Below are 21,128 nucleotides of genomic sequence, written 5' to 3'. Positions count from 1 at the left end.
CTACCCTCCCTCCCTCTCTCCCTATCTCTACCCTCCCTCCCTCTCTCCCTATCTCTACTCTCCCTATCTCTACCCTCCCTCCCTCCCTCCCTCCCTCCCTCCCTCCCTCCCTCCCTCCCTCCCTCCCTCCCTCCCTCCCTCCCTCCCTCCCTCCCTCCCTCCCTCCCTCCCTCCCTCCCTCCCTCTACCCTCCCTCTACCCTCCCTCCCTCTACCCTCCCTCCCTCTACCCTCCCTCCCTCTACCCTCCATCCCTCCCTCCCTGTCTCTACCCTCCCTCCCTCCCTGTCTCTACCCTCCCGTTCCAGTTATTTCTGGATTGCTGTAAATGCCCATATACACCACTATATTCTCAAACGAAACTTTGAATCTTTATTAAACCAACCATTCTTCCCCTTCAGTATATGTGTACAGATTGGACTTTGCATGAGATGTGTGTGTCGTGTGTGTGTGTGATAATGTGCTTTTGTACAACATGTACATTGTAAATGTATTTTATCTCATGTGACTATCGCCCCATACGATACACACAAAGAACATTATATTTTTTCATGCATGTAATTGTCACACTCACTTTTATCTGAAAGCGCTCAGTCAAGTTGTTTTCCTTTCTGGTGAAATGAATGAAGAAGGAAGGTACAGTTAGGAGAAGATTAGAGAAAGGGAAGTGAGAGCTCGACAGTAAGCTACGCTGAGGAAAAAGACAATGACTTGACGGACACATTCGCCTGGATTGTCTCTTGTGGATGATTTTTAACATGATATTTGGAAAAACTCCCGAGGCAGTTTGGTTATCTAATGTCACACTAGCCATTATGTTTCAGAATGCTCTTCAACACAATGGGCTATCACAGAGGTGATGTGGGAACACTGCTGTTTATAGCCTATTAGACCTGCCACATTGTCTTAGTCAAAAGAGCCACTTATCCAAAGAATGTTTTGAAGGATTTACTCTGGTCAACATCAGGCCAAGTTACATCTACAATTCAACAGGCTGGGGGGAAATAAACTACAAAAAAATGTACATTGTTGTGCTTCTAGGCCAAGCTGACATCCAGCATTCTGTTATTCACCATCTGTGACATCTCCAAATGTGTAGAGGTTGCTGTGGGCGACTCCAAAGCACCCTGGGGGTGGGGCTTGCGATTGAGCATGTCTGTCAATCTTTTCCGGAACACCCTGCACAGGAACACATAGATCAACGGGTCTAGACACACGTTAGTGGCACAGAGCCAGAGAGTGGTCTCCTTGGCAACGTAGAGCGCGTTCTGCGCCCAGCAGTGGTTGGCTGTTTTTCGGGTTTGGGTAAGAGTGTAGGGCACTCTGGCGAAATGAAAAGGGGCGAAACAAACGAAAAACACCACCACCACCACAAAGACTTTGGCTTTGGTCCTGCGGCTGGCCGCGTTGGAGCCACTACGTGAGGCTTTGTAGGACTCGTAGACCTTACGACTGATGAAAGTATAACACAACAGCATCAGAGCCAGTGTTCCCCAAAACACCACCTGGGAAGAGGAGGAGAAAATGTATTGAACAACAGAGACAACCTCTATAAATACTGCCCCTTGGTTAGTCAGATTAACATACTACCGCCAGGATACCATTCAGTGTAATGGTGCCGACGAACAAGAATGTAGCCTGTACCTGGCAGAAGTAGTTGAAGCCCTCGTGCCACAGCATACCGGCCTGACCCTTTAGAGAGGTACACTTCAGCCGACCAGGAGAACCCGACGGTGTAAGGTCACTCAGAATGGTATTGGGCAGAGCCAGAGACACCATCACAGCCCAGATGGCCACACTCAAGGCCTGTCCCACCCCGACCCTCTGGAGGGCGCACTTCCCAAAGGGCCTGACTATCTTGAGGTAGCGGTCCAGGCTGATGAGCCCCAGGAGCAGGATGCTGATGTACATGGTGGTGTAGAAGAGGACGGCGGAGTAGCGACAGTAGAACGCACGCAGACGCCAGGAGCCCACGTCTGTGTCCGTGAGGACCTTCACCGGGATGGACAGGGTCATCAGCAGGTCTGCCACCACCTGTTGACGGACAGGCCATCACATCAGTCGTTATTGTTCAACCATTTCTGGCAGTGGGACTAAATTTGTTTATCACAGAAAATAAATGCTGGTTCCCTTACCACGTTCTTCAGGTAGACCACGAAGGTGGTGGTGCTACGGATGTTGAAGAAGATCCATGCAGCCAGGCAGTTGAGTACCAGCGCAAACAGGAAGAGGGCGCTGTAGAGACAGGGGAAGACCACCGCCGTCACACTGGTGTCACGTACACACTTCAGAGACAGGTTTGATTGGCTGCCATTCATCCTCACGCCCAGAAGTACTATGGGAGAGAGAAACAGAATAAAAATGATTGGATGAATAGTAAACAGTAAGGCCTCTATTTCCCCATAGCAACACAACATGCATTCACCAAAAAAGAGAGGGAGAAAGAGAGAGAGCGATAGAGACAACCACTGCACCGAAGCAGAACCTGAGACAGAGCTGCATTTCCTGACAAAATGTAAAAAATATAAAATAATTTCAATGACCTCTCTGATTAGGATAGGCTACCTGTCCTGATGGGGGAGGACGCAGACAGCTGTGGGTTGGCTGTGCCCTGCCTCCCTACACCTCCACCCGGACAGCTGGTCTGGCCCGCGGGTGACCTACGAGGGCCCCAGTTCCTACTCTGACCTGGCCTACCGGGAGCTGCCTTCAGCTGGGACACGTCAGACGTGGCCTGTCTTGTCTATGATGAGATCTCCTTCAGCATCTTCACCCTCTTACGAGCTCATTAACAACCTGCCACACAGCCACCCACTATCACACAGCCACCCACTAACACCCAGACACCCACTATCACACAGCCACCCACTAACACACAGCCACCCACTAACACACAGCCACCCACTAACACACAGCCACCCACTAACACCCGGCCACCCACTAACACACGGCCACCCACTAACACACAGCCCACTAGTAACACCCAGCCACCCAGTAACACACGGCCACCCACTAACACACGGCCACCCACTAACACCCAGCCACCCACTAACACACAGCCACCCACTAACACACAGCCACCCACTAACACACGGCCACCCACTAACACCCAGCCACCCACTAACACACAGCCACCCACTAACACCCAGCCACCCACTAACACCCAGCCACCCACTAACACCCAGCCACCCACTAACACCCAGCCACCTAGTAACACCCAGCCACCTAGTAACACACAGCCACCTAGTAACACACAGCCACCCACTAACACCCAGCCACCCACTAACACCCAGCCACCCACTAACACCCAGCCACCCACTAACACCCAGCCACCCACTAACACCCAGCCACCCACTAACACCCAGCCACCCACTAACACCCAGCCACCCACTAACACCCAGCCACCAGTAACACACAGCCACCTAGTAACACACAGCCACCCACTAACACCCAGCCACCCACTAACACCCAGCCACCCACTAACACCCAGCCACCCACTAACACCCAGCCACCCACTAACACCCAGCCACCCACTAACACCCAGCCACCTAGTAACACACAGCCACCTAGTAACACACGGCCACCCACTAACACACAGCCACCCACTAACACCCAGCCACCCACTAACACCCAGCCACCTAGTAACACACAGCCACCTAGTAACACACAGCCACCCACTAACACACAGCCACCCACTAACACCCAGCCACCCAGTAACACACAGCCACCTAGTAACACCCAGCCACCCACTAACACCCAGCCACCCACTAACACCCAGCCACCCACTAACACCCAGCCACCCACTAACACCCAGCCACCCACTAACACCCAGCCACCCACTAACACCCAGCCACCCACTAACACCCAGCCACCCACTAACACACAGCCCCCACTAACACCCAGCCACCCACTAACACACAGCCACCCACTAATACCCAGCCACCCACTAACACCCAGCCACCCAGTAACACACAGCCACCCACTAACACCCAGCCACCCAGTAACACCCAGCCACCCAGTAACACCCAGCCACCCACTAACACCCAGCCACCCACTAACACCCAGCCACCCACTAACACCCAGCCACCCACTAACACCCAGCCACCCACTAACACCCAGCCACCCAGTAACACCCAGCCACCCACTAACACCCAGCCACCCACTAACACCCAGCCACCCACTAACACCCAGCCACCCACTAACACCCAGCCACCCACTAACACACAGCCCACTAGTAACACCCAGCCACCCAGTAACACCCAGCCACCCACTAACACCCAGCCACCCACTATCACACAGCCACCCACTAACACCCAGCCACCCACTAACAGGAAATGTGGATTATAATTAATGGACATTTTTGTCGGGGTTGATACATTTTTTTGTAAAAGGAAAAATCAAGTCTGACATTTCTAAGTACAAAGAACAAACTTCAGAAGCCTTTTTAAACCTCAAATACACTACAACTTTAAATTGTCATGCAAGAAAGTTCTCCTGTGACAGAGTGATCAAATTAAGATCCTACATTTTGTATAGGTCTGTTGTAATGCAGCTATTTCTGGATTGCTGTAAATGGCCATAAACACCACTATATTCTCACAAACGTAACTTTGAATCTTTATTAAACCAACCTTTCTTCCCCTTCAGTATTTGTGTACAGATTGGTATTTGCATGTGTGCATGAGATGTGTGTGTGTGTGTGTGTGTGTGTGTGTGTTAATGTGCTTTTGAACAACATGTACATTGTAAATGTATTTTATCTCATGTGACTATCGCCCCATACGATACACACAAAGAACATTATATTTTTTCATGCATGTAATTGTCACACTCACTTTTATCTGAAAGCGCTCAGTCAAGTTGTTTTCCTTTCTGGTGAAATGAATGAAGAAGGAAGGTACAGTTAGGAGAAGATTAGAGAAAGGGAAGTGAGAGCTCGACAGTAAGCTACGCTGAGGAAAAAGACTGAATGACTTGGTGAGCAAAGTCTCAAGTCAAACTCAAACTTAGTCATCGTTTTTTTTTTTCCATCAACGAAAGTCTGTTTCTAGACCTTCCAGGGAGTCCATAATAAACTGTACACCAGTTTAGTCCTGTCTACAGAGCGATACAATATATACCGATGATCGACAGTACATGAACAGTGGCGGTCCCTTCTTTACAGCCTCTGTCTGCCTGCCTGCCTGCCTGCCTGCCTGCCTGCCTGCCTGCCTGCCTGCCTGCCTGCCTGCCTGCCTGCCCGCCCGCCCGTCCGTCCGTCCGTCCGTCCTCTTTCCCTGCCACTTTACACAGGGAATCCTAACCAGTTTAGAATGACATTCCGTGCAGTAACAGGTGCTATGGCAACCAAGGCACATTTTATTTGAAAGTTGGAACCGTGTAGGGGTTTGTAAGACTGATACTCAGAGGAGATGGATCCCTTTCCAATCGTGTTTCCACAACTTTATGAGAGATTTGAGTCAAATCCCTGAAAATACACTCAGTCCCTACATAAATCTGAATCGATTCAGTCTGGATCAGCTGACATACTGTACTTTAGAATATTCAATGAAAGAGTAAATTGATTTTATAAACAAGCTTGAATGTGTACCCTATCCCTGTGACAATTGTTATTCAATTGTTATGCAGAATTGTTATTAAACATTGTCAAACATATAAATGACATTAAATGCATTCATGAAAATGTCCTTACCCTCCTTTAAATGAAGCTTTGATTTTTGGAAAGAAAGTCACTGGATCAGACAATATGATGAACAGTCTTCGTTCTATATGAAGAAGAGGAAATATCCCGAATTCAGCTGTTTTTCCTTCAAATCTTTCCACACCTACCAACAAAACGGTCTATTTGAGTGTACTGTACAGTTTGTGATGCTCTTTTTGTACGGGTGTTCTCTTTATAGAGGTAGGTGGTTTTCTTGTCGCAATCCCAAGGACTTTGCCAGTCTTACGCTGTGTGAATGAGTCGGTCTCTCCTCTCTTCCTGTTTAATGGTCCACTGAGAGGTTGGATGCCAGTCTCCCGGGTGCCAGTGTACATCAGTTTCACTAGGTGTTGAGCGGCGAAGCAGCAATCAGGACTCACTGCCTGACTGATATCTTAAGAGACCTCCGGGCCCCGGGCCGGACCCAATCCACCCCCCTGGCCCAGTCCTCCCACCCCTTGCTCTTTATTGAGTTCAAACCCCTTTGCAATCAGAAGAGCAAAGAGGCTGTGGTTGTGAGAACACAGTGTGGTTTTGAGCAAGCAAAAAAACATCTCTGCTGATTGCATGACAGTGTGCAGGGCAGTGTGCAGGGCAGTGTGCAGGGCAGTGTGAATGACAGTGTGCAGGGCAGTGTGCAGGGCAGTGTGAATGACAGTGTGAATGACAGTGTGCAGGGCAGTGTGCAGGGCAGTGTGAATGACAGTGTGCATGACAGTGTGCCAGGCAGTGTGCCAGGCAGTGTGCCAGGCAGTGTGCAGGGCAGTGTGCCAGGCAGTGTGCCAGGCAGTGTGAATGACAGTGTGCATGACAGTGTGCCAGGCAGTGTGCCAGGCAGTGTGCAGGGCAGTGTGCCAGGCAGTGTGCCAGGCAGTGTGCCAGGCAGTGTGAAAACAGTGTGCAGGGCAGTGTGCAGGGCAGTGTGAATGACAGTGTGCAGGGCAGTGTGCAGGGCAGTGTGCAGGGCAGTGTGAATGACAGTGTGAATGACAGTGTGCAGGGCAGTGTGCAGGGCAGTGTGCAGGGCAGTGTGAATGACAGTGTGAATGACAGTGTGCAGGGCAGTGTGAATGACAGTGTGAATGACAGTGTGAATGACAGTGTGAATGACAGTGTGCAGGGCAGTGTGCAGGGCAGTGTGAATGACAGTGTGAATGACAGTGTGCAGGGCAGTGTGCAGGGCAGTGTGAATGACAGTGTGCAGGGCAGTGTGCAGGGCAGTGTGAATGTCAGTGTGAATGACAGTGTGCAGGGCAGTGTGAATGTCAGTGTGCAGGGCAGTGTGCAGGGCAGTGTGCAGGGCAGTGTGCAGGGCAGTGTGAATGACAGTGTGCAGGGCAGTGTGCAGGGCAGTGTGCAGGGCAGTGTGCAGGGCAGTGTGAATGTCAGTGTGAATGTCAGTGTGCAGGGCAGTGTGAATGACAGTGTGCAGGGCAGTGTGAATGACAGTGTGCAGGGCAGTGTGAATGACAGTGTGCAGGGCAGTGTGAATGACAGTGTGCAGGGCAGTGTGCATGACAGTGTGCAGGGCAGTGTGAATGACAGTGTGCCAGGCAGTGTGAATGACAGTGTGAATGACAGTGTGAATGACAGTGTGCCAGGCAGTGTGAATGACAGTGTGCAGGGCAGTGTGAATGACAGTGTGCAGGGCAGTGTGAATGACAGTGTGCAGGGCAGTGTGAATGACAGTGTGCAGGGCAGTGTGCAGGGCAGTGTGAATGACAGTGTGAATGTCAGTGTGCAGGGCAGTGTGCAGGGCAGTGTGCAGGGCAGTGTGAATGACAGTGTGCCAGGCAGTGTGCAGGGCAGTGTGAATGACAGTGTGCCAGGCAGTGTGCCAGGCAGTGTGCAGGGCAGTGTGCAGGGCAGTGTGCCAGGCAGTGTGAATGACAGTGTGAATGACAGTGTGAATGACAGTGTGAATGACAGTGTGCCAGGCAGTGTGAATGACAGTGTGAATGACAGTGTGAATGACAGTGTGCAGGGCAGTGTGAATGACAGTGTGCAGGGCAGTGTGCAGGGCAGTGTGAATGACAGTGTGCAGGGCAGTGTGCAGGGCAGTGTGCAGGGCAGTGTGAATGACAGTGTGCAGGGCAGTGTGAATGACAGTGTGCCAGGCAGTGTGAATGACAGTGTGAATGACAGTGTGAATGACAATGTGCAGGGCAGTGTGAATGACAGTGTGCAGGGCAGTGTGCAGGGCAGTGTGAATGACAGTGTGAATGACAGTGTGCAGGGCAGTGTGCAGGGCAGTGTGAATGACAGTGTGCAGGGCAGTGTGCAGGGCAGTGTGAATGACAGTGTGAATGACAGTGTGAATGACAGTGTGCAGGGCAGTGTGAATGACAGTGTGAATGACAGTGTGCAGGGCAGTGTGAATGGCAGTGTGAATGCAGTGTGAATGACAGTGTGAATGACAGTGTGAATGACAGTGTGCCAGGCAGTGTGCAGGGCAGTGTGAATGACAGTGTGCAGGGCAGTGTGAATGACAGTGTGCAGGGCAGTGTGAATGGCAGTGTGAATGACAGTGTGAATGACAGTGTGAATGACAGTGTGCAGGGCAGTGTGAATGGCAGTGTGAATGACAGTGTGAATGACAGTGTGAATGACAGTGTGCAGGGCAGTGTGCCAGGCAGTGTGCAGGGCAGTGTGCAGGGCAGTGTGAATGACAGTGTGAATGACAGTGTGCCAGGGCAGTGTGCAGGGCAGTGTGCAGGGCAGTGTGCAGGGCAGTGTGAATGACAGTGTGCAGGGCAGTGTGAATGACAGTGTGAATGACAGTGTGCCAGGGCAGTGTGTGGGACAGTGTGCAGGGCAGTGTGCAGGGCAGTGTGCAGGGCAGTGTGCAGGGCAGTGTGCAGGGCAGTGTGCAGGGCAGTGTGAATGACAATGTGTGGGACAGTGTGTTATTCAATATGTTTGTGTGCTTCTTTGAGCTGAAGTGTTTGTTGTGTCCTCTCTAAAACAGAGCATCATCGCGTGTTGCATGTAGCTGAATCGTTGTGGGTGTAGAAGGGGCTGATTTAAAGACAGAGGCTTGCGGAAGCTTGAGGTTGTTACCACTGTAATGTCAGTGCTATTTTAACGCGACACAGATTAGTGATAAAATATCTGACTTCCTGTGTAATAGTTCCTGTGTATGGGAACCAGCAGCGAAATGACCCACTTCTTTCTGTCAAAAATACCCTATGACTGTTTGTTACAAAGCACGCTTAACCACAACGCCAATAGTTCCTCAACCACTGTATGAAATAAAAGTCCAAAACAGACAAACTTCCGTTATGATCGTTCACTGACGTTTTTAAAGGTTATTTACAGAAGTAGTGTATGAAATACCCTTACTGTTAATACTGTTAACTATAAAACAAGAGTCTTCACTGTTTTTAAATGGAGTCCAGTGACTACGTTGACACGTGTAGTTCTTAGGTTATGCCTACATAACACAATACACCGGTACTAGGAGAAATAGACGGGTGCGATTGGCCACTGAGAACACCGCGCACTTTCAACGTCGATAATGAGGTTGAGACGTTGATCAATGAGATTAAAACAATATTTTTATTTTACGAGGCAAGTCAGTTAAGAACAAATTCCTATTTTCAATGACGCCCTAGGAACAGTGGGGTTAACTGCCTGTTCAGGGGCAGAACGACAGATTTGTACTTTGTCAGCTCGGGATTCAAACTTGCAACCTTTCGGTTACTAGTCCAACACTCTAACCACTAGGCTACCTGCCTCCTCTACACTCTAACCACTAGGCTACCTGCCTCCTCTACACTCTAACCACTGGGCTACCCTGCCGCCTCTACACTCTAACCACTAGGCTACCTGCCTCCTCTACACTCTAACCACTAGGTTACCTGCCTCCTCTACACTCTAACCACTAGGCTACCCTGCCGCCCCCTACACTCTAACCACTAGGCTACCTGCCTCCTCTACACTCTAACCACTAGGCTACCCTGCCACCCCTACACTCTAACCACTAGGCTACACTGCCGCCCCTACACTCTAACCACTAGGCTACCTGCCTCCTCTACACTCTAACCACTAGGTTACCTGCCTCCTCTACACTCTAACCACTAGGCTACCCTACCTCCTCTACACTCTAACCACTAGGCTACCTGCCTCCTCTACACTCTAACCACTAGGCTACCCTGCCTCCTCTACACTCTAACCACTAGGCTACCTGCCACCTCTACACTCTAACCACTAGGCTACCTGCCTCCTCTACACTCTAACCACTAGGCTACCCTGCCTCCTCTACACTCTAACCACTAGGCTACCTGCCTCCTCTACACTCTACAAACTAGGCTACCCTGCCGCCTCTACACTCTAACCACTGGGCTACCTGCCTCCTCTACACTCTAACCACTCGGCTACCCTGCCGCCTCTACACTCTAACCACTAGGCTACCTGCCTCCTCTACACTCTACCCACTAGGCTACCCTGCCGCCTCTACACTCTAACCACTGGGCTACCTGCCTCCTCTACACTCTAACCACTAGGCTACCTGCCACCTCTACACTCTAACCACTAGGCTACCCTGCCGCCTCTACACTCTAACCACTAGGCTACCCTGCCTCCTCTACACTCTAACCACTAGGCTACCTGCCTCCTCTACACTCTACCCACTAGGCTACCCTGCCGCCTCTACACTCTAACCACTAGGCTACCCTGCCTCCTCTACACTCTAACCACTAGGCTACCCTGCCTCCTCTACACTCTAACCACTAGGTTACCTGCCTCCTCTACACTCTAACCACTAGGCTACCTGCCTCCTCTACACTCTAACCACTAGGCTACCCTGCCTCCTCTACACTCTACCCACTAGGCTACCCTGCCGCCTCTACACTCTAACCACTAGGCTACCCTGCCGCCTCTACACTCTAACCACTAGGCTACCCTGCCGCCTCTACACTCTAACCACTAGGCTACCCTGCCTCCTCAACACTCTAACCACTAGGTTACCTGCCTCCTCTACACTCTAACCACTAGGCTACCTGCCTCCTCTACACTCTAACCTCTAGGCTACCCTGCCGCCCCTACACTCTAACCACTAGGCTACACTGCCGCCCCCTACACTCTAACCACTAGGCTACCTGCCTCCTCTACACTCTACCCACTAGGCTACCCTGCCACCTCTACACTCTAACCACTGGGCTACCTGCCTCCTCTACACTCTACCCACTAGGCTACCCTGCCTCCTCTACACTCTAACCACTAGGCTACCTGCCTCCTCTACACTCTAACCACTAGGCTACCCTGCCTCCTCTACACTCTACCCACTAGGCTACCCTGCCACCTCTACACTCTAACCACTGGGCTACCTGCCTCCTCTACACTCTACCCACTAGGCTACCCTGCCTCCTCTACACTCTAACCACTAGGCTACCCTACCTCCTCTACACTCTAACCACTAGGTTACCTGCCTCCTCTACACTCTAACCACTAGGCTACCTGCCTCCTCTACACTCTAACCACTAGGCTACCCTGCCGCCTCTACACTCTAACCACTAGGCTACCCTGCCTCCTCTACACTCTAACCACTAGGTTACCCTGCCTCCTCTACACTCTAACCACTAGGCTACCTGCCTCCTCTACACTCTAACCTCTAGGCTACCCTGCCGCCCCTACACTCTAACCACTAGGCTACACTGCCGCCCCTACACTCTAACCACTAGGCTACCTGCCTCCTCTACACTCTAACCACTGGGCTACCTGCCTCCTCAACACTCTAACCACTAGGTTACCTGCCTCCTCTACACTCTAACCACTAGGCTACCTGCCTCCTCTACACTCTAACCACTAGGCTACCCTACCTCCTCTACACTCTAACCACTAGGCTACCCTGCCACCTCTGCACTCTAACCACTAGGCTACCCTACCTCCTCTACACTCTACCCACTAGGCTACCCTTCCACCTCTGCACTCTAACCACTAGGCTACCTACCTCCTCTACACTCTAACCACTAGGCTACCTGCCTCCTCAACACTCTAACCACTAGGCTACCTGCCACCTCTACACTCTAACCACTAGGCTACCCTGCCTCCTCTACACTCTACCCACTAGGCTACCCTGCCACCTCTACACTCTAACCACTGGGCTACCTGCCTCCTCTACACTCTAACCACTAGGCTACCCTGCCGCCTCTACACTCTAACCACTAGGCTACCCTGCCTCCTCAACACTCTAACCACTAGGTTACCTGCCTCCTCTACACTCTAACCACTAGGCTACCCTGCCTCCTCTACACTCTACCCACTAGGCTACCCTGCCGCCTCTACACTCTACCCACTAGGTTACCTGCCTCCTCTACACTCTAACCACTAGGCTACCTGCCTCCTCTACACTCTAACCACTAGGCTACCCTGCCGCCTCTACACCCTAACCACTAGGCTACCCTACCTCCTAGGCTACCCTGCCTCTACACTCTAACCACTAGGCTACCTGCCTCCTCTACACTCTAACCACTAGGCTACCTGCCTCCGCTACACTCTAACCACTAGGCTACCCTACCTCCTCTACACTCTAACCACTAGGCTACCTGCCACCTCTACACTCTAACCACTAGGCTACCTGCCACCTCTACACTCTAACCACTAGGCTACCTGCCACCTCTACACTCTAACCACTAGGCTACCCTACCTCCTCTACACTCTAACCACTAGGTTACCTGCCTCCTCTACACTCTAACCACTAGGCTACCTGCCTCCTCTACACTCTAACCACTAGGCTACCCTGCCGCCCCTACACTCTAACCACTAGGCTACACTGCCGCCCCTACACTCTAACCACTAGGCTACCTGCCTCCTCTACACTCTACCCACTAGGCTACCCTGCCACCTCTACACTCTAACCACTGGGCTACCTGCCTCCTCTACACTCTACCCACTATGCTACCCTGCCTCCTCTACACTCTAACCACTAGGCTACCTGCCTCCTCTACACTCTAACCACTAGGCTACCTGCCTCCTCAACACTCTAACCACTAGGTTACCTGCCTCCTCAACACTCTAACCACTAGGCTACCTGCCACCTCTACACTCTAACCACTAGGCTACCCTGCCGCCTCTACACCCTAACCACTAGGCTACCCTACCTCCTCTACACTCTAACCACTAGGCTACCTGCCTCCTCTACACTCTAACCACTAGGCTACCTGCCTCCTCTACACTCTAACCACTAGGCTACCCTACCTCCTCTACACTCTAACCACTAGGCTACCTGCCACCTCTACACTCTAACCACTAGGCTACCCTGCCGCCTCTACACTCTAACCACTAGGCTACCCTGCCTCCTCTACACTCTAACCACTAGGTTACCCTGCCTCCTCTACACTCTAACCACTAGGCTACCTGCCTCCTCTACACTCTAACCACTAGGCTACCCTGCCGCCCCTACACTCTAACCACTAGGCTACACTGCCGCCCCTACACTCTAACCACTAGGCTACCTGCCTCCTCTACACTCTAACCACTGGGCTACCTGCCTCCTCAACACTCTAACCACTAGGTTACCTGCCTCCTCTACACTCTAACCACTAGGCTACCTGCCTCCTCTACACTCTAACCACTAGGCTACCCTACCTCCTCTACACTCTAACCACTAGGCTACCCTGCCACCTCTGCACTCTAACCACTAGGCTACCCTACCTCCTCTACACTCTACCCACTAGGCTACCCTTCCACCTCTGCACTCTAACCACTAGGCTACCTACCTCCTCTACACTCTAACCACTAGGCTACCTGCCTCCTCAACACTCTAACCACTAGGCTACCTGCCACCTCTACACTCTAACCACTAGGCTACCTGCCTCCTCTACACTCTAACCACTAGGCTACCCTGCCGCCTCTACACCCTAACCACTAGGCTACCCTACCTCCTCTACACTCTAACCACTAGGCTACCTGCCTCCTCTACACTCTACCCACTAGGCTACCCTGCCACCTCTACACTCTAACCACTGGGCTACCTGCCTCCTCTACACTCTACCCACTAGGCTACCCTGCCTCCTCTACACTCTAACCACTAGGCTACCTGCCTCCTCTACACTCTAACCACTAGGCTACCCTGCCTCCTCTACACTCTACCCACTAGGCTACCCTGCCACCTCTACACTCTAACCACTGGGCTACCTGCCTCCTCTACACTCTACCCACTAGGCTACCCTGCCTCCTCTACACTCTAACCACTAGGCTACCCTGCCTCCTCTACACTCTACCCACTAGGCTACCCTGCCGCCTCTACACTCTAACCACTAGGCTACCCTGCCGCCTCTACACTCTACCCACTAGGCTACCCTGCCTCCTCTACACTCTAACCACTAGGCTACCCTGCCGCCTCTACACTCTAACCACTAGGCTACCCTGCCTCCTCTACACTCTACCCACTAGGCTACCTGCCCTGCCGCCTCTACACTCTAACCACTGGGCTACCTGCCTCCTCTACACTCTAACCACTGGGCTACCTGCCTCCTCAACACTCTAACCACTAGGTTACCTGCCTCCTCTACACTCTAACCACTAGGCTACCTGCCTCATCTACACTCTACCCACTAGGCTACCCTGCCTCCTCTACACTCTAACCACTAGGCTACCTGCCTCCTCAACACTCTAACCACTAGGTTACCTGCCACCTCTACACTCTAACCACTAGGCTACCTGCCACCTCTACACTCTAACCACTAGGCTACCCTGCCGCCTCTACACCCTAACCACTAGGCTACCCTACCTCCTCTACACTCTAACCACTAGGCTACCTGCCTCCTCTACACTCTGACCACTAGGCTACCTGCCTCCTCTACACTCTAACCACTAGGCTACCCTACCTCCTCTACACTCTAACCACTAGGCTACCTGCCACCTCTACACTCTAACCACTAGGCTACCTGCCTCCTCTACACTCTAACCACTAGGCTACCTGCCACCTCTACACTCTAACCACTAGGCTACCTGCCTCCTCTACACTCTAACCACTAGGCTACCTGCCACCTCTACACTCTAACCACTAGGCTACCCTACCTCCTCTACACTCTAACCACTAGGTTACCTGCCTCCTCTACACTCTAACCACTAGGCTACCTGCCTCCTCTACACTCTAACCACTAGGCTACCCTGCCGCCTCTACACTCTAACCACTAGGCTACCCTGCCTCCTCTACACTCTAACCACTAGGCTACCTGCCTCCTCTACACTCTAACCACTAGGCTACCTGCCTCCTCTACACTCTAACCTCTAGGCTACCCTGCCGCCCCTACACTCTAACCACTAGGCTACACTGCCGCCCCTACACTCTAACCACTAGGCTACCTGCCTCCTCTACACTCTAACCACTGGGCTACCTGCCTCCTCAACACTCTAACCACTAGGTTACCTGCCTCCTCTACACTCTAACCACTAGGCTACCTGCCTCCTCTACACTCTAACCACTAGGCTACCCTACCTCCTCTACACTCTAACCACTAGGCTACCCTGCCACCTCTGCACTCTAACCACTAGGCTACCCTACCTCCTCTACACTCTACCCACTAGGCTACCCTTCCACCTCTGCACTCTAACCACTAGGCTACCTACCTCCTCTACACTCTAACCACTAGGCTACCTGCCTCCTCAACACTCTAACCACTAGGCTACCTGCCACCTCTACACTCTAACCACTAGGCTACCTGCCTCCTCTACACTCTAACCACTAGGCTACCCTGCCGCCTCTACACTCTAACCACTAGGCTACCCTGCCTCCTCTACACTCTACCCACTAGGCTACCCTGCCGCCTCTACACTCTAACCACTGGGCTACCTGCCTCCTCAACACTCTAACCACTAGGTTACCTGCCTCCTCTACACTCTAACCACTAGGCTACCTGCCTCCTCTACACTCTAACCACTAGGCTACCCTACCTCCTCTACACTCTAACCACTAGGCTACCTGCCTCCTCAACACTCTAACCACTAGGTTACCTGCCACCTATACACTCTAACCACTAGGCTACCCTACCTCCTCTACACTCTAACCACTAGGCTACCCTTCCTCCTCTACACTCTGACCACTAGGTTACCTGCCTCCTCTACACTCTAACCACTAGGCTACCTGCCTCCTCTACACTCAACCCACTAGGCTACCCTACCTCCTCTACACTCTAACCACTAGGCTACCTGCCTCCTCTACACTCTAACCACTAGGCTACCTGCCTCCTCTACACTCTAACCACTAGGCTACCTGCCTCCTCTACACTCTAACCACTAGGCTACCTGCCTCCTCTACACTCTAACCACTAGGCTACCCTACCTCCTCTACACTCTAACCACTAGGCTACCTGCCTCCTCTACACTCTAACCACTAGGCTACCTGCCTCCTCTACACTCTAACCACTGGGCTACCTGCCTCCTCTACACTCTAACCACTAGGCTACCCTGCCTCCTCTACACTCTAACCACTAGGCTACCTGCCTCCTCTACACTCTAACCACTAGGCTACCCTGCCGCCTCTACACTCTAACCACTAGGCTACCTGCCGCCCCGACTGATATAGTCACTCACTCAAAGAGAGACAGTCAAAAGTGAATTGACTTTCGAGTGTGTTTCAACCATCTGAAAGCACAGCCAAATACCAATGGGAAAAACCATGTCTGATTTCTTTTGGGGATTTAGTTCTCATCTAAAAGAGTTATCACTGCACTTTTATCTATTTAAAAGCACAACAAAGTTTAAATGAGAATTAAAATGTCAGATATGGTGTATTTATATAACAATTAATGGTGTTATTACTGTACTTCCTCCAATAGCAGAACCAAATCACCTGGATTGCAGTTGAGACAACATGACAAGTACATGATGCAAGTGATCAATGCAGTTTGAGATTTGGTACAGATTATTATAGCAATTGTGACTATAGCAATCTCCACTGACCTACGACCTTTGCATGTCATCTTGAACATTCACTTATTCTATGATTACAATAAGAAGACACTTATAGTTACAGCAGGCGAACCTCAAAATGTGGACATGGATGAGTTAGTCATTTTTTAAAGTTGAATTAATACTGTTACATTAGTTTGTCAGATATTCTTAACTTTATACGGCTATTTACTGTTTTACAAAAGTAATATTGAATTGTGTTTTTTGTTGTCAACACAACCAAATATCAATATTTAAAGGATATCTAACGCATTGATAGTTTCATCTGAGCCACTGGCTTAATTCTGTTCTTTAACTTTTTTTTGGGTGGGGGGTGGGGTTGGGTTTAGATGGAGACATGAATCCAACCTATAATTTGTTAACTTGTCGATAAGTTAAAAGGCCAAAAGTGGATGTTAAATTGTGTTTGGTTGTCAACGCAACCAAATAACATCATCAACATTTGAAAGAGATGTATATTTTGTCCCACTGACTTAGTCTGACTTTAATTCCAGTTGGTTTAAACAAATTAATAATTGGAATGTTGGATTCGCGTCTCCATTTCAACCAAGAATCAAAGTCAAAGAATATGACCATATCAACTCAAACTTTATTTAAAGTGCATACATTTTTCCTAATGGTGGATATGACATTTAAAATCTAACGTTGTTTCAAAAGGTACAAATTCAACATAAGATTTGCTCATCTGCGTGAACGTGCCTTAGGCATGCTGCAAGGAGGCATGAGGACTGCAGATGTGGCCAGGGCAATAAATTGCAATGTCCGTACTATGAGACACCTAAGACAGTGCTACAGGGAGACAGGACGGACAGCTGATCGTCCTTGCATTGTCAAACCACGTTAACAACACCTGCACAGGATTGGTACATCCGAACATCACACCTGCGGGACAGGTACAGGATGGCAACAACAACTGCCCCGAGTTACACCAGGAATGCACAATCCCTCCCTCAGTGCTCAGACTGTCCGCAATAGTCTGAGAGATGCTGGACTGAGGTCTTGTAGGCCTGTTGTAAGGCAGGTCCTCACCAGACATCACCGGCAACAACGTCACCTATGGGCACAAACCCACCGTCGCTGGACCAGACAGGACTGGCAAAAAGTGCTCTTCACAGATGAGTTGCGGTTTTGTCTCACTAGGGGTGATGGTCGGATTCGGGTTTATCGTCAAAGGAATTTGCGTTACACCGAGGCCTGTACTCTGGAACGGGATCGATTTGGAGGTAGAGAATCTGTCATGGTCTGGGGCGGTGTGTCACAGCATCATCGGACTGAGCTTGTTGTTATTGCAGACAATCTCAATCGTCCTCCCTCATGTGGTACCCTTCCTGCAGGTTCATCCTGACATGACCCTCCAACATGTCAATGCCACCAGCCATACTGCTCGTTCTGTGCGTGATTTCCTGCAAGACAGGAATGTCAGTGTTCTGCCATGGCCAGCGAAGAGCCCGGATCGCAATCCCATTGAGCATGTCTGGGACCTGTTGGATCTGAGGGTGAGGGCTAGGGCCATTCCCTCCAGAACTGTCCGGGAACTTGCAGGTGCCTTGTTGGAAGAGTGGGGTAACATCTAACAACAAGAACTGGCAAATCTGGGGCAGTCCATGAGGAGATGCACTGCAGTGCTTAATGCAGCTGGTGGCCACACCAGATACTGACAGTTACTTTGATTTTGACCCCCTCTCTGTTCAGCGACACATTATTCAATTTCTGTTAGTCACATGTCTGTGGAACTTGTTCAGTTTATGTCTCAGTTGTTGAATCTTGTTATGTTCATACAAATATTTACACGTTAAATTTGCTGAAAATAAACGCAGTTGATAGTGAGAGGACGTTTATTTTTTTGCTGAGTTTACATATAAGATGAGTAATGTAAGATATGTAAATATTATTAAAGTGGCATTGTTTAAAGTGACTTGTGAACCATTTATTCAAGTGGCCAATGATTTGAGTCTCTATGTAAGCAGCAGCCTCTCTGAGTTAGGGAGTGTGTTGGCAGCGGCCACTCAGTGTAGTGTAGTGGTTGCTGTTTTAGCAGTCTGATGGCCTTGAGATAGAAGCGGTTTTTCACTTTCTTGGTCCCAGCTTTGATGCACCTGTACTGACCTCGCCTTCTGGATGGTAGCGGAGTGAACAGGCAGTGGCTCGGGTGGTTGTTGTCCTTGATTATCTTTTGGGCCTTCCTGTGACATTGGGTGGTGTAGGTGTCATGGAGGGCAGGTAGTTTGCAATCGTGACGGAATTAATCGAACAAAAGGACCATTTGTGATGTTTATGGGACATATTGGAGAGCCAACAGAAGAAGCTCGTCAAAGGTAAGGCATGAATTATATTTTTATTTTTGCGTTTTGTGTCGCGCCTGTAGGGTTGAAATATGCTTTCTCTCTTTGTTTACGGAGGTACTATCCTCAGATAATAGCATTGTTTGCTTTCGCCCAAAAGCCTTTTTGAAATCTGACATGTTGGCTGGATTCACAACAAGTGTAGCTTTAATTTGCTATCTTGCATGTGTGATTTAATGAAAGTTAGATTTTTATAGTAATGTATTTGAATCTGGCGCTCTGCATTTTCCCTGGCTTTTGGCCAGATGGTACGCTAGCGTCCCACATATCCCAGAGAAGTGAATGAATTGCCTTGCTGAGGGAATAACTACACTGTTTATATATGGTTAAATGCGTGGTTCCACTTTCAGTTTTGCGCAAATGCTGCCATCTATCCACAGTTTCTGGTTTGGGTAGGTTTTAATAGTCACTGTGGGTACAAAATCTCCTATACACTTCCTGATTAACTCAGTCACAGAGTCAGCGTATAGGTTGATGTTATTCTCTGAGGCTGCCCGGAACATTTACCAGTCCGCGTGATCAAAACAATCTTGAAGCGTGGTTTCCGATTGGTCAGACCAGCGTTGAATGATTCTAGTCACGGGTACATCCTGTTTGAGTTTCTGCCTATAGGATGGTAGAAGCAAGATGGAGTTGTGGTCGGATTTGCCGAAGGGAGGGCAGGAGAGGGCCTTGTATGCATTGCGGAAGTTAGAGTAGCAATGGTCGAGTGTATTACTTGCGCGGGTCCTGCAGTCAATATGCTGACTGACTGATGAGGCCCAGTAGAGGGATTCTTGTGTAGAAGATAACACCAGAGTAGAGACAGGCAAATTCTCATAACCCAACAGATGAGGTTGGAAGTTTATTTGTATTTTTTTTTTTTTTTAACTAGGCAAGTCAGTTAAGAACAAATTCTTATTTGCAATGACGGCCTACCCTGGCCTCCCTTAACCCAGACGAGTCACATTGTGCTCCACCCTATGTCACTCCTGGTTGTGATACAGCCCGGCATCGAACCAGGGTCTGTAATGACGAATCCAGCACTGACATACAGTGCTTTAGACCTCTGCTCAACTCTGGAGCCCTGTTCACTGGCTGCCACGAGAGGCGTGGTCAGGTGTTGTCAGGTTCATGAGAAGGTCAGCGGCCACAAGGTTCTTCAGATACACCATGAAGGTTGAGCTCAGGTGTAGGGAGACCCAGGACACAACCCCATTCAACAGCAAGGCAAGCGGGAACATATATGGGATAACCACATCTAGGTCGCCATGATTGAAAGAGCCACAGTCCAGATGAAGAATGGGGATGTCTGGTTAGGTGTCAGGTTAGATGCCAGTCTGAAGTCGGTTAGGTGTCAGGTTAGGTGTCAGGTTAGATGTCAGGTTAGGTGTCAGGTTAGATGCCAGTCTGATGTCAGTTAGGTGTCAGGTTAGGTGTCAGGTTAGATGCCAGTCTGATGTCGGTTAGATGTCAGGTTAGGTGTCAGGTTAGATGCCAGTCTGATGTCAGGTTAGGTGTCAGGTTAGACGTCAGGTTAGACGTCAGGTTAGACGTCAGGTTAGACGTCAGGTTAGACGTCAGGTTAGACGTCAGGTTAGACGTCAGGTTAGACATCAGGTTAGATGCTAGTCTGATGTCAGGTTAGGTGTCAGGTTAGATGTCAGGTTAGATGCCAGTCTGATGTCGGTTAGGTGTCAGGTTAGGTGCAGGTTAGATGCCAGTCTGATGTCGGTTAGGTGTCAGGTTAGGTGCAGGTTAGATGCCAGTCTGATGTCGGTTAGGTGTCAGGTTAGGTGCCAGTCTGATGTCAGGTTAGGCGTCAGGTTAGGCGTCAGGTTAGGCGTCAGGTTAGGCGTCAGGTTAGGCGTCAGTCTGATGTCAGGTTAGGTGTCAGGTTAGATGTCAGGTTAGATGTTAGGTGTCAGGTTAGATGCCAGTCTGATGTCGGTTAGGTGTCAGGTTAGATGCCAGTCTGATGTCGGTTAGGTGTCAGGTTAGATGCAGGTCTGATGTCAGGTTAGATGTCATGTTAGATGCCAGTCTGATGTCTGGTTAGATGCCAGTCTGATGTTGATTAGGTGTCAGGTTAGGTGTCAGGTTAGGTGTCAGGTTAGATGCCAGTCTGATGTCGGTTAGGTGTCAGGTTAGATGCCAGTCTGATGTCGGTTAGATGTCAGGTTAGGTGTCAGG

At 50.3% G+C, this 21,128-nt stretch overlaps 1 protein-coding gene across 1 annotated transcript; it reads right to left on the bottom strand.

Moving 5' to 3' along the window:
* Positions 1–348: 348 nt before the first annotated feature.
* LOC112238462 (P2Y purinoceptor 13) lies at positions 349–6,115 on the bottom strand. The gene is made up of 5 exons (XM_042297694.1): positions 5,692–6,115; positions 4,835–4,871; positions 2,135–2,334; positions 1,644–2,033; positions 349–1,504 (listed from the first exon to the last, which is right to left on the bottom strand). Exons 3-5 carry the CDS (start codon positions 2,315–2,317, stop codon positions 1,037–1,039), a joined length of 1,041 nt encoding a protein of 346 aa, XP_042153628.1. The 5' UTR covers positions 2,318–2,334; positions 4,835–4,871; positions 5,692–6,115; the 3' UTR covers positions 349–1,036.
* Positions 6,116–21,128: the final 15,013 nt, after the last annotated feature.

Source organism: Oncorhynchus tshawytscha, linkage group LG14 (genome assembly GCF_018296145.1).
Source record: "Oncorhynchus tshawytscha isolate Ot180627B linkage group LG14, Otsh_v2.0, whole genome shotgun sequence".
Lineage (NCBI taxonomy): Eukaryota > Metazoa > Chordata > Actinopteri > Salmoniformes > Salmonidae > Oncorhynchus > Oncorhynchus tshawytscha.
This window is presented reverse-complemented; position numbering and strand designations above follow the sequence as displayed.

What these genes read in the sequence shown, in the direction of transcription:
- LOC112238462 (XM_042297694.1), bottom strand. Translation starts at nt 2,317, where the DNA reads ATGAATGGCAGCCAATCAAACCTGTCTCTGAAGTGTGTACGTGACACC. An exon ending in TGGTCTACCTGAAGAACGTG is followed by an intron (nt 2,034 to 2,134) that starts GTAAGGGAACCA and finishes GTCCGTCAACAG; the next exon opens with GTGGTGGCAGACCTGCTGAT. An exon ending in GCTTCAACTACTTCTGCCAG is followed by an intron (nt 1,505 to 1,643) that starts GTACAGGCTACA and finishes TCCTCTTCCCAG; the next exon opens with GTGGTGTTTTGGGGAACACT.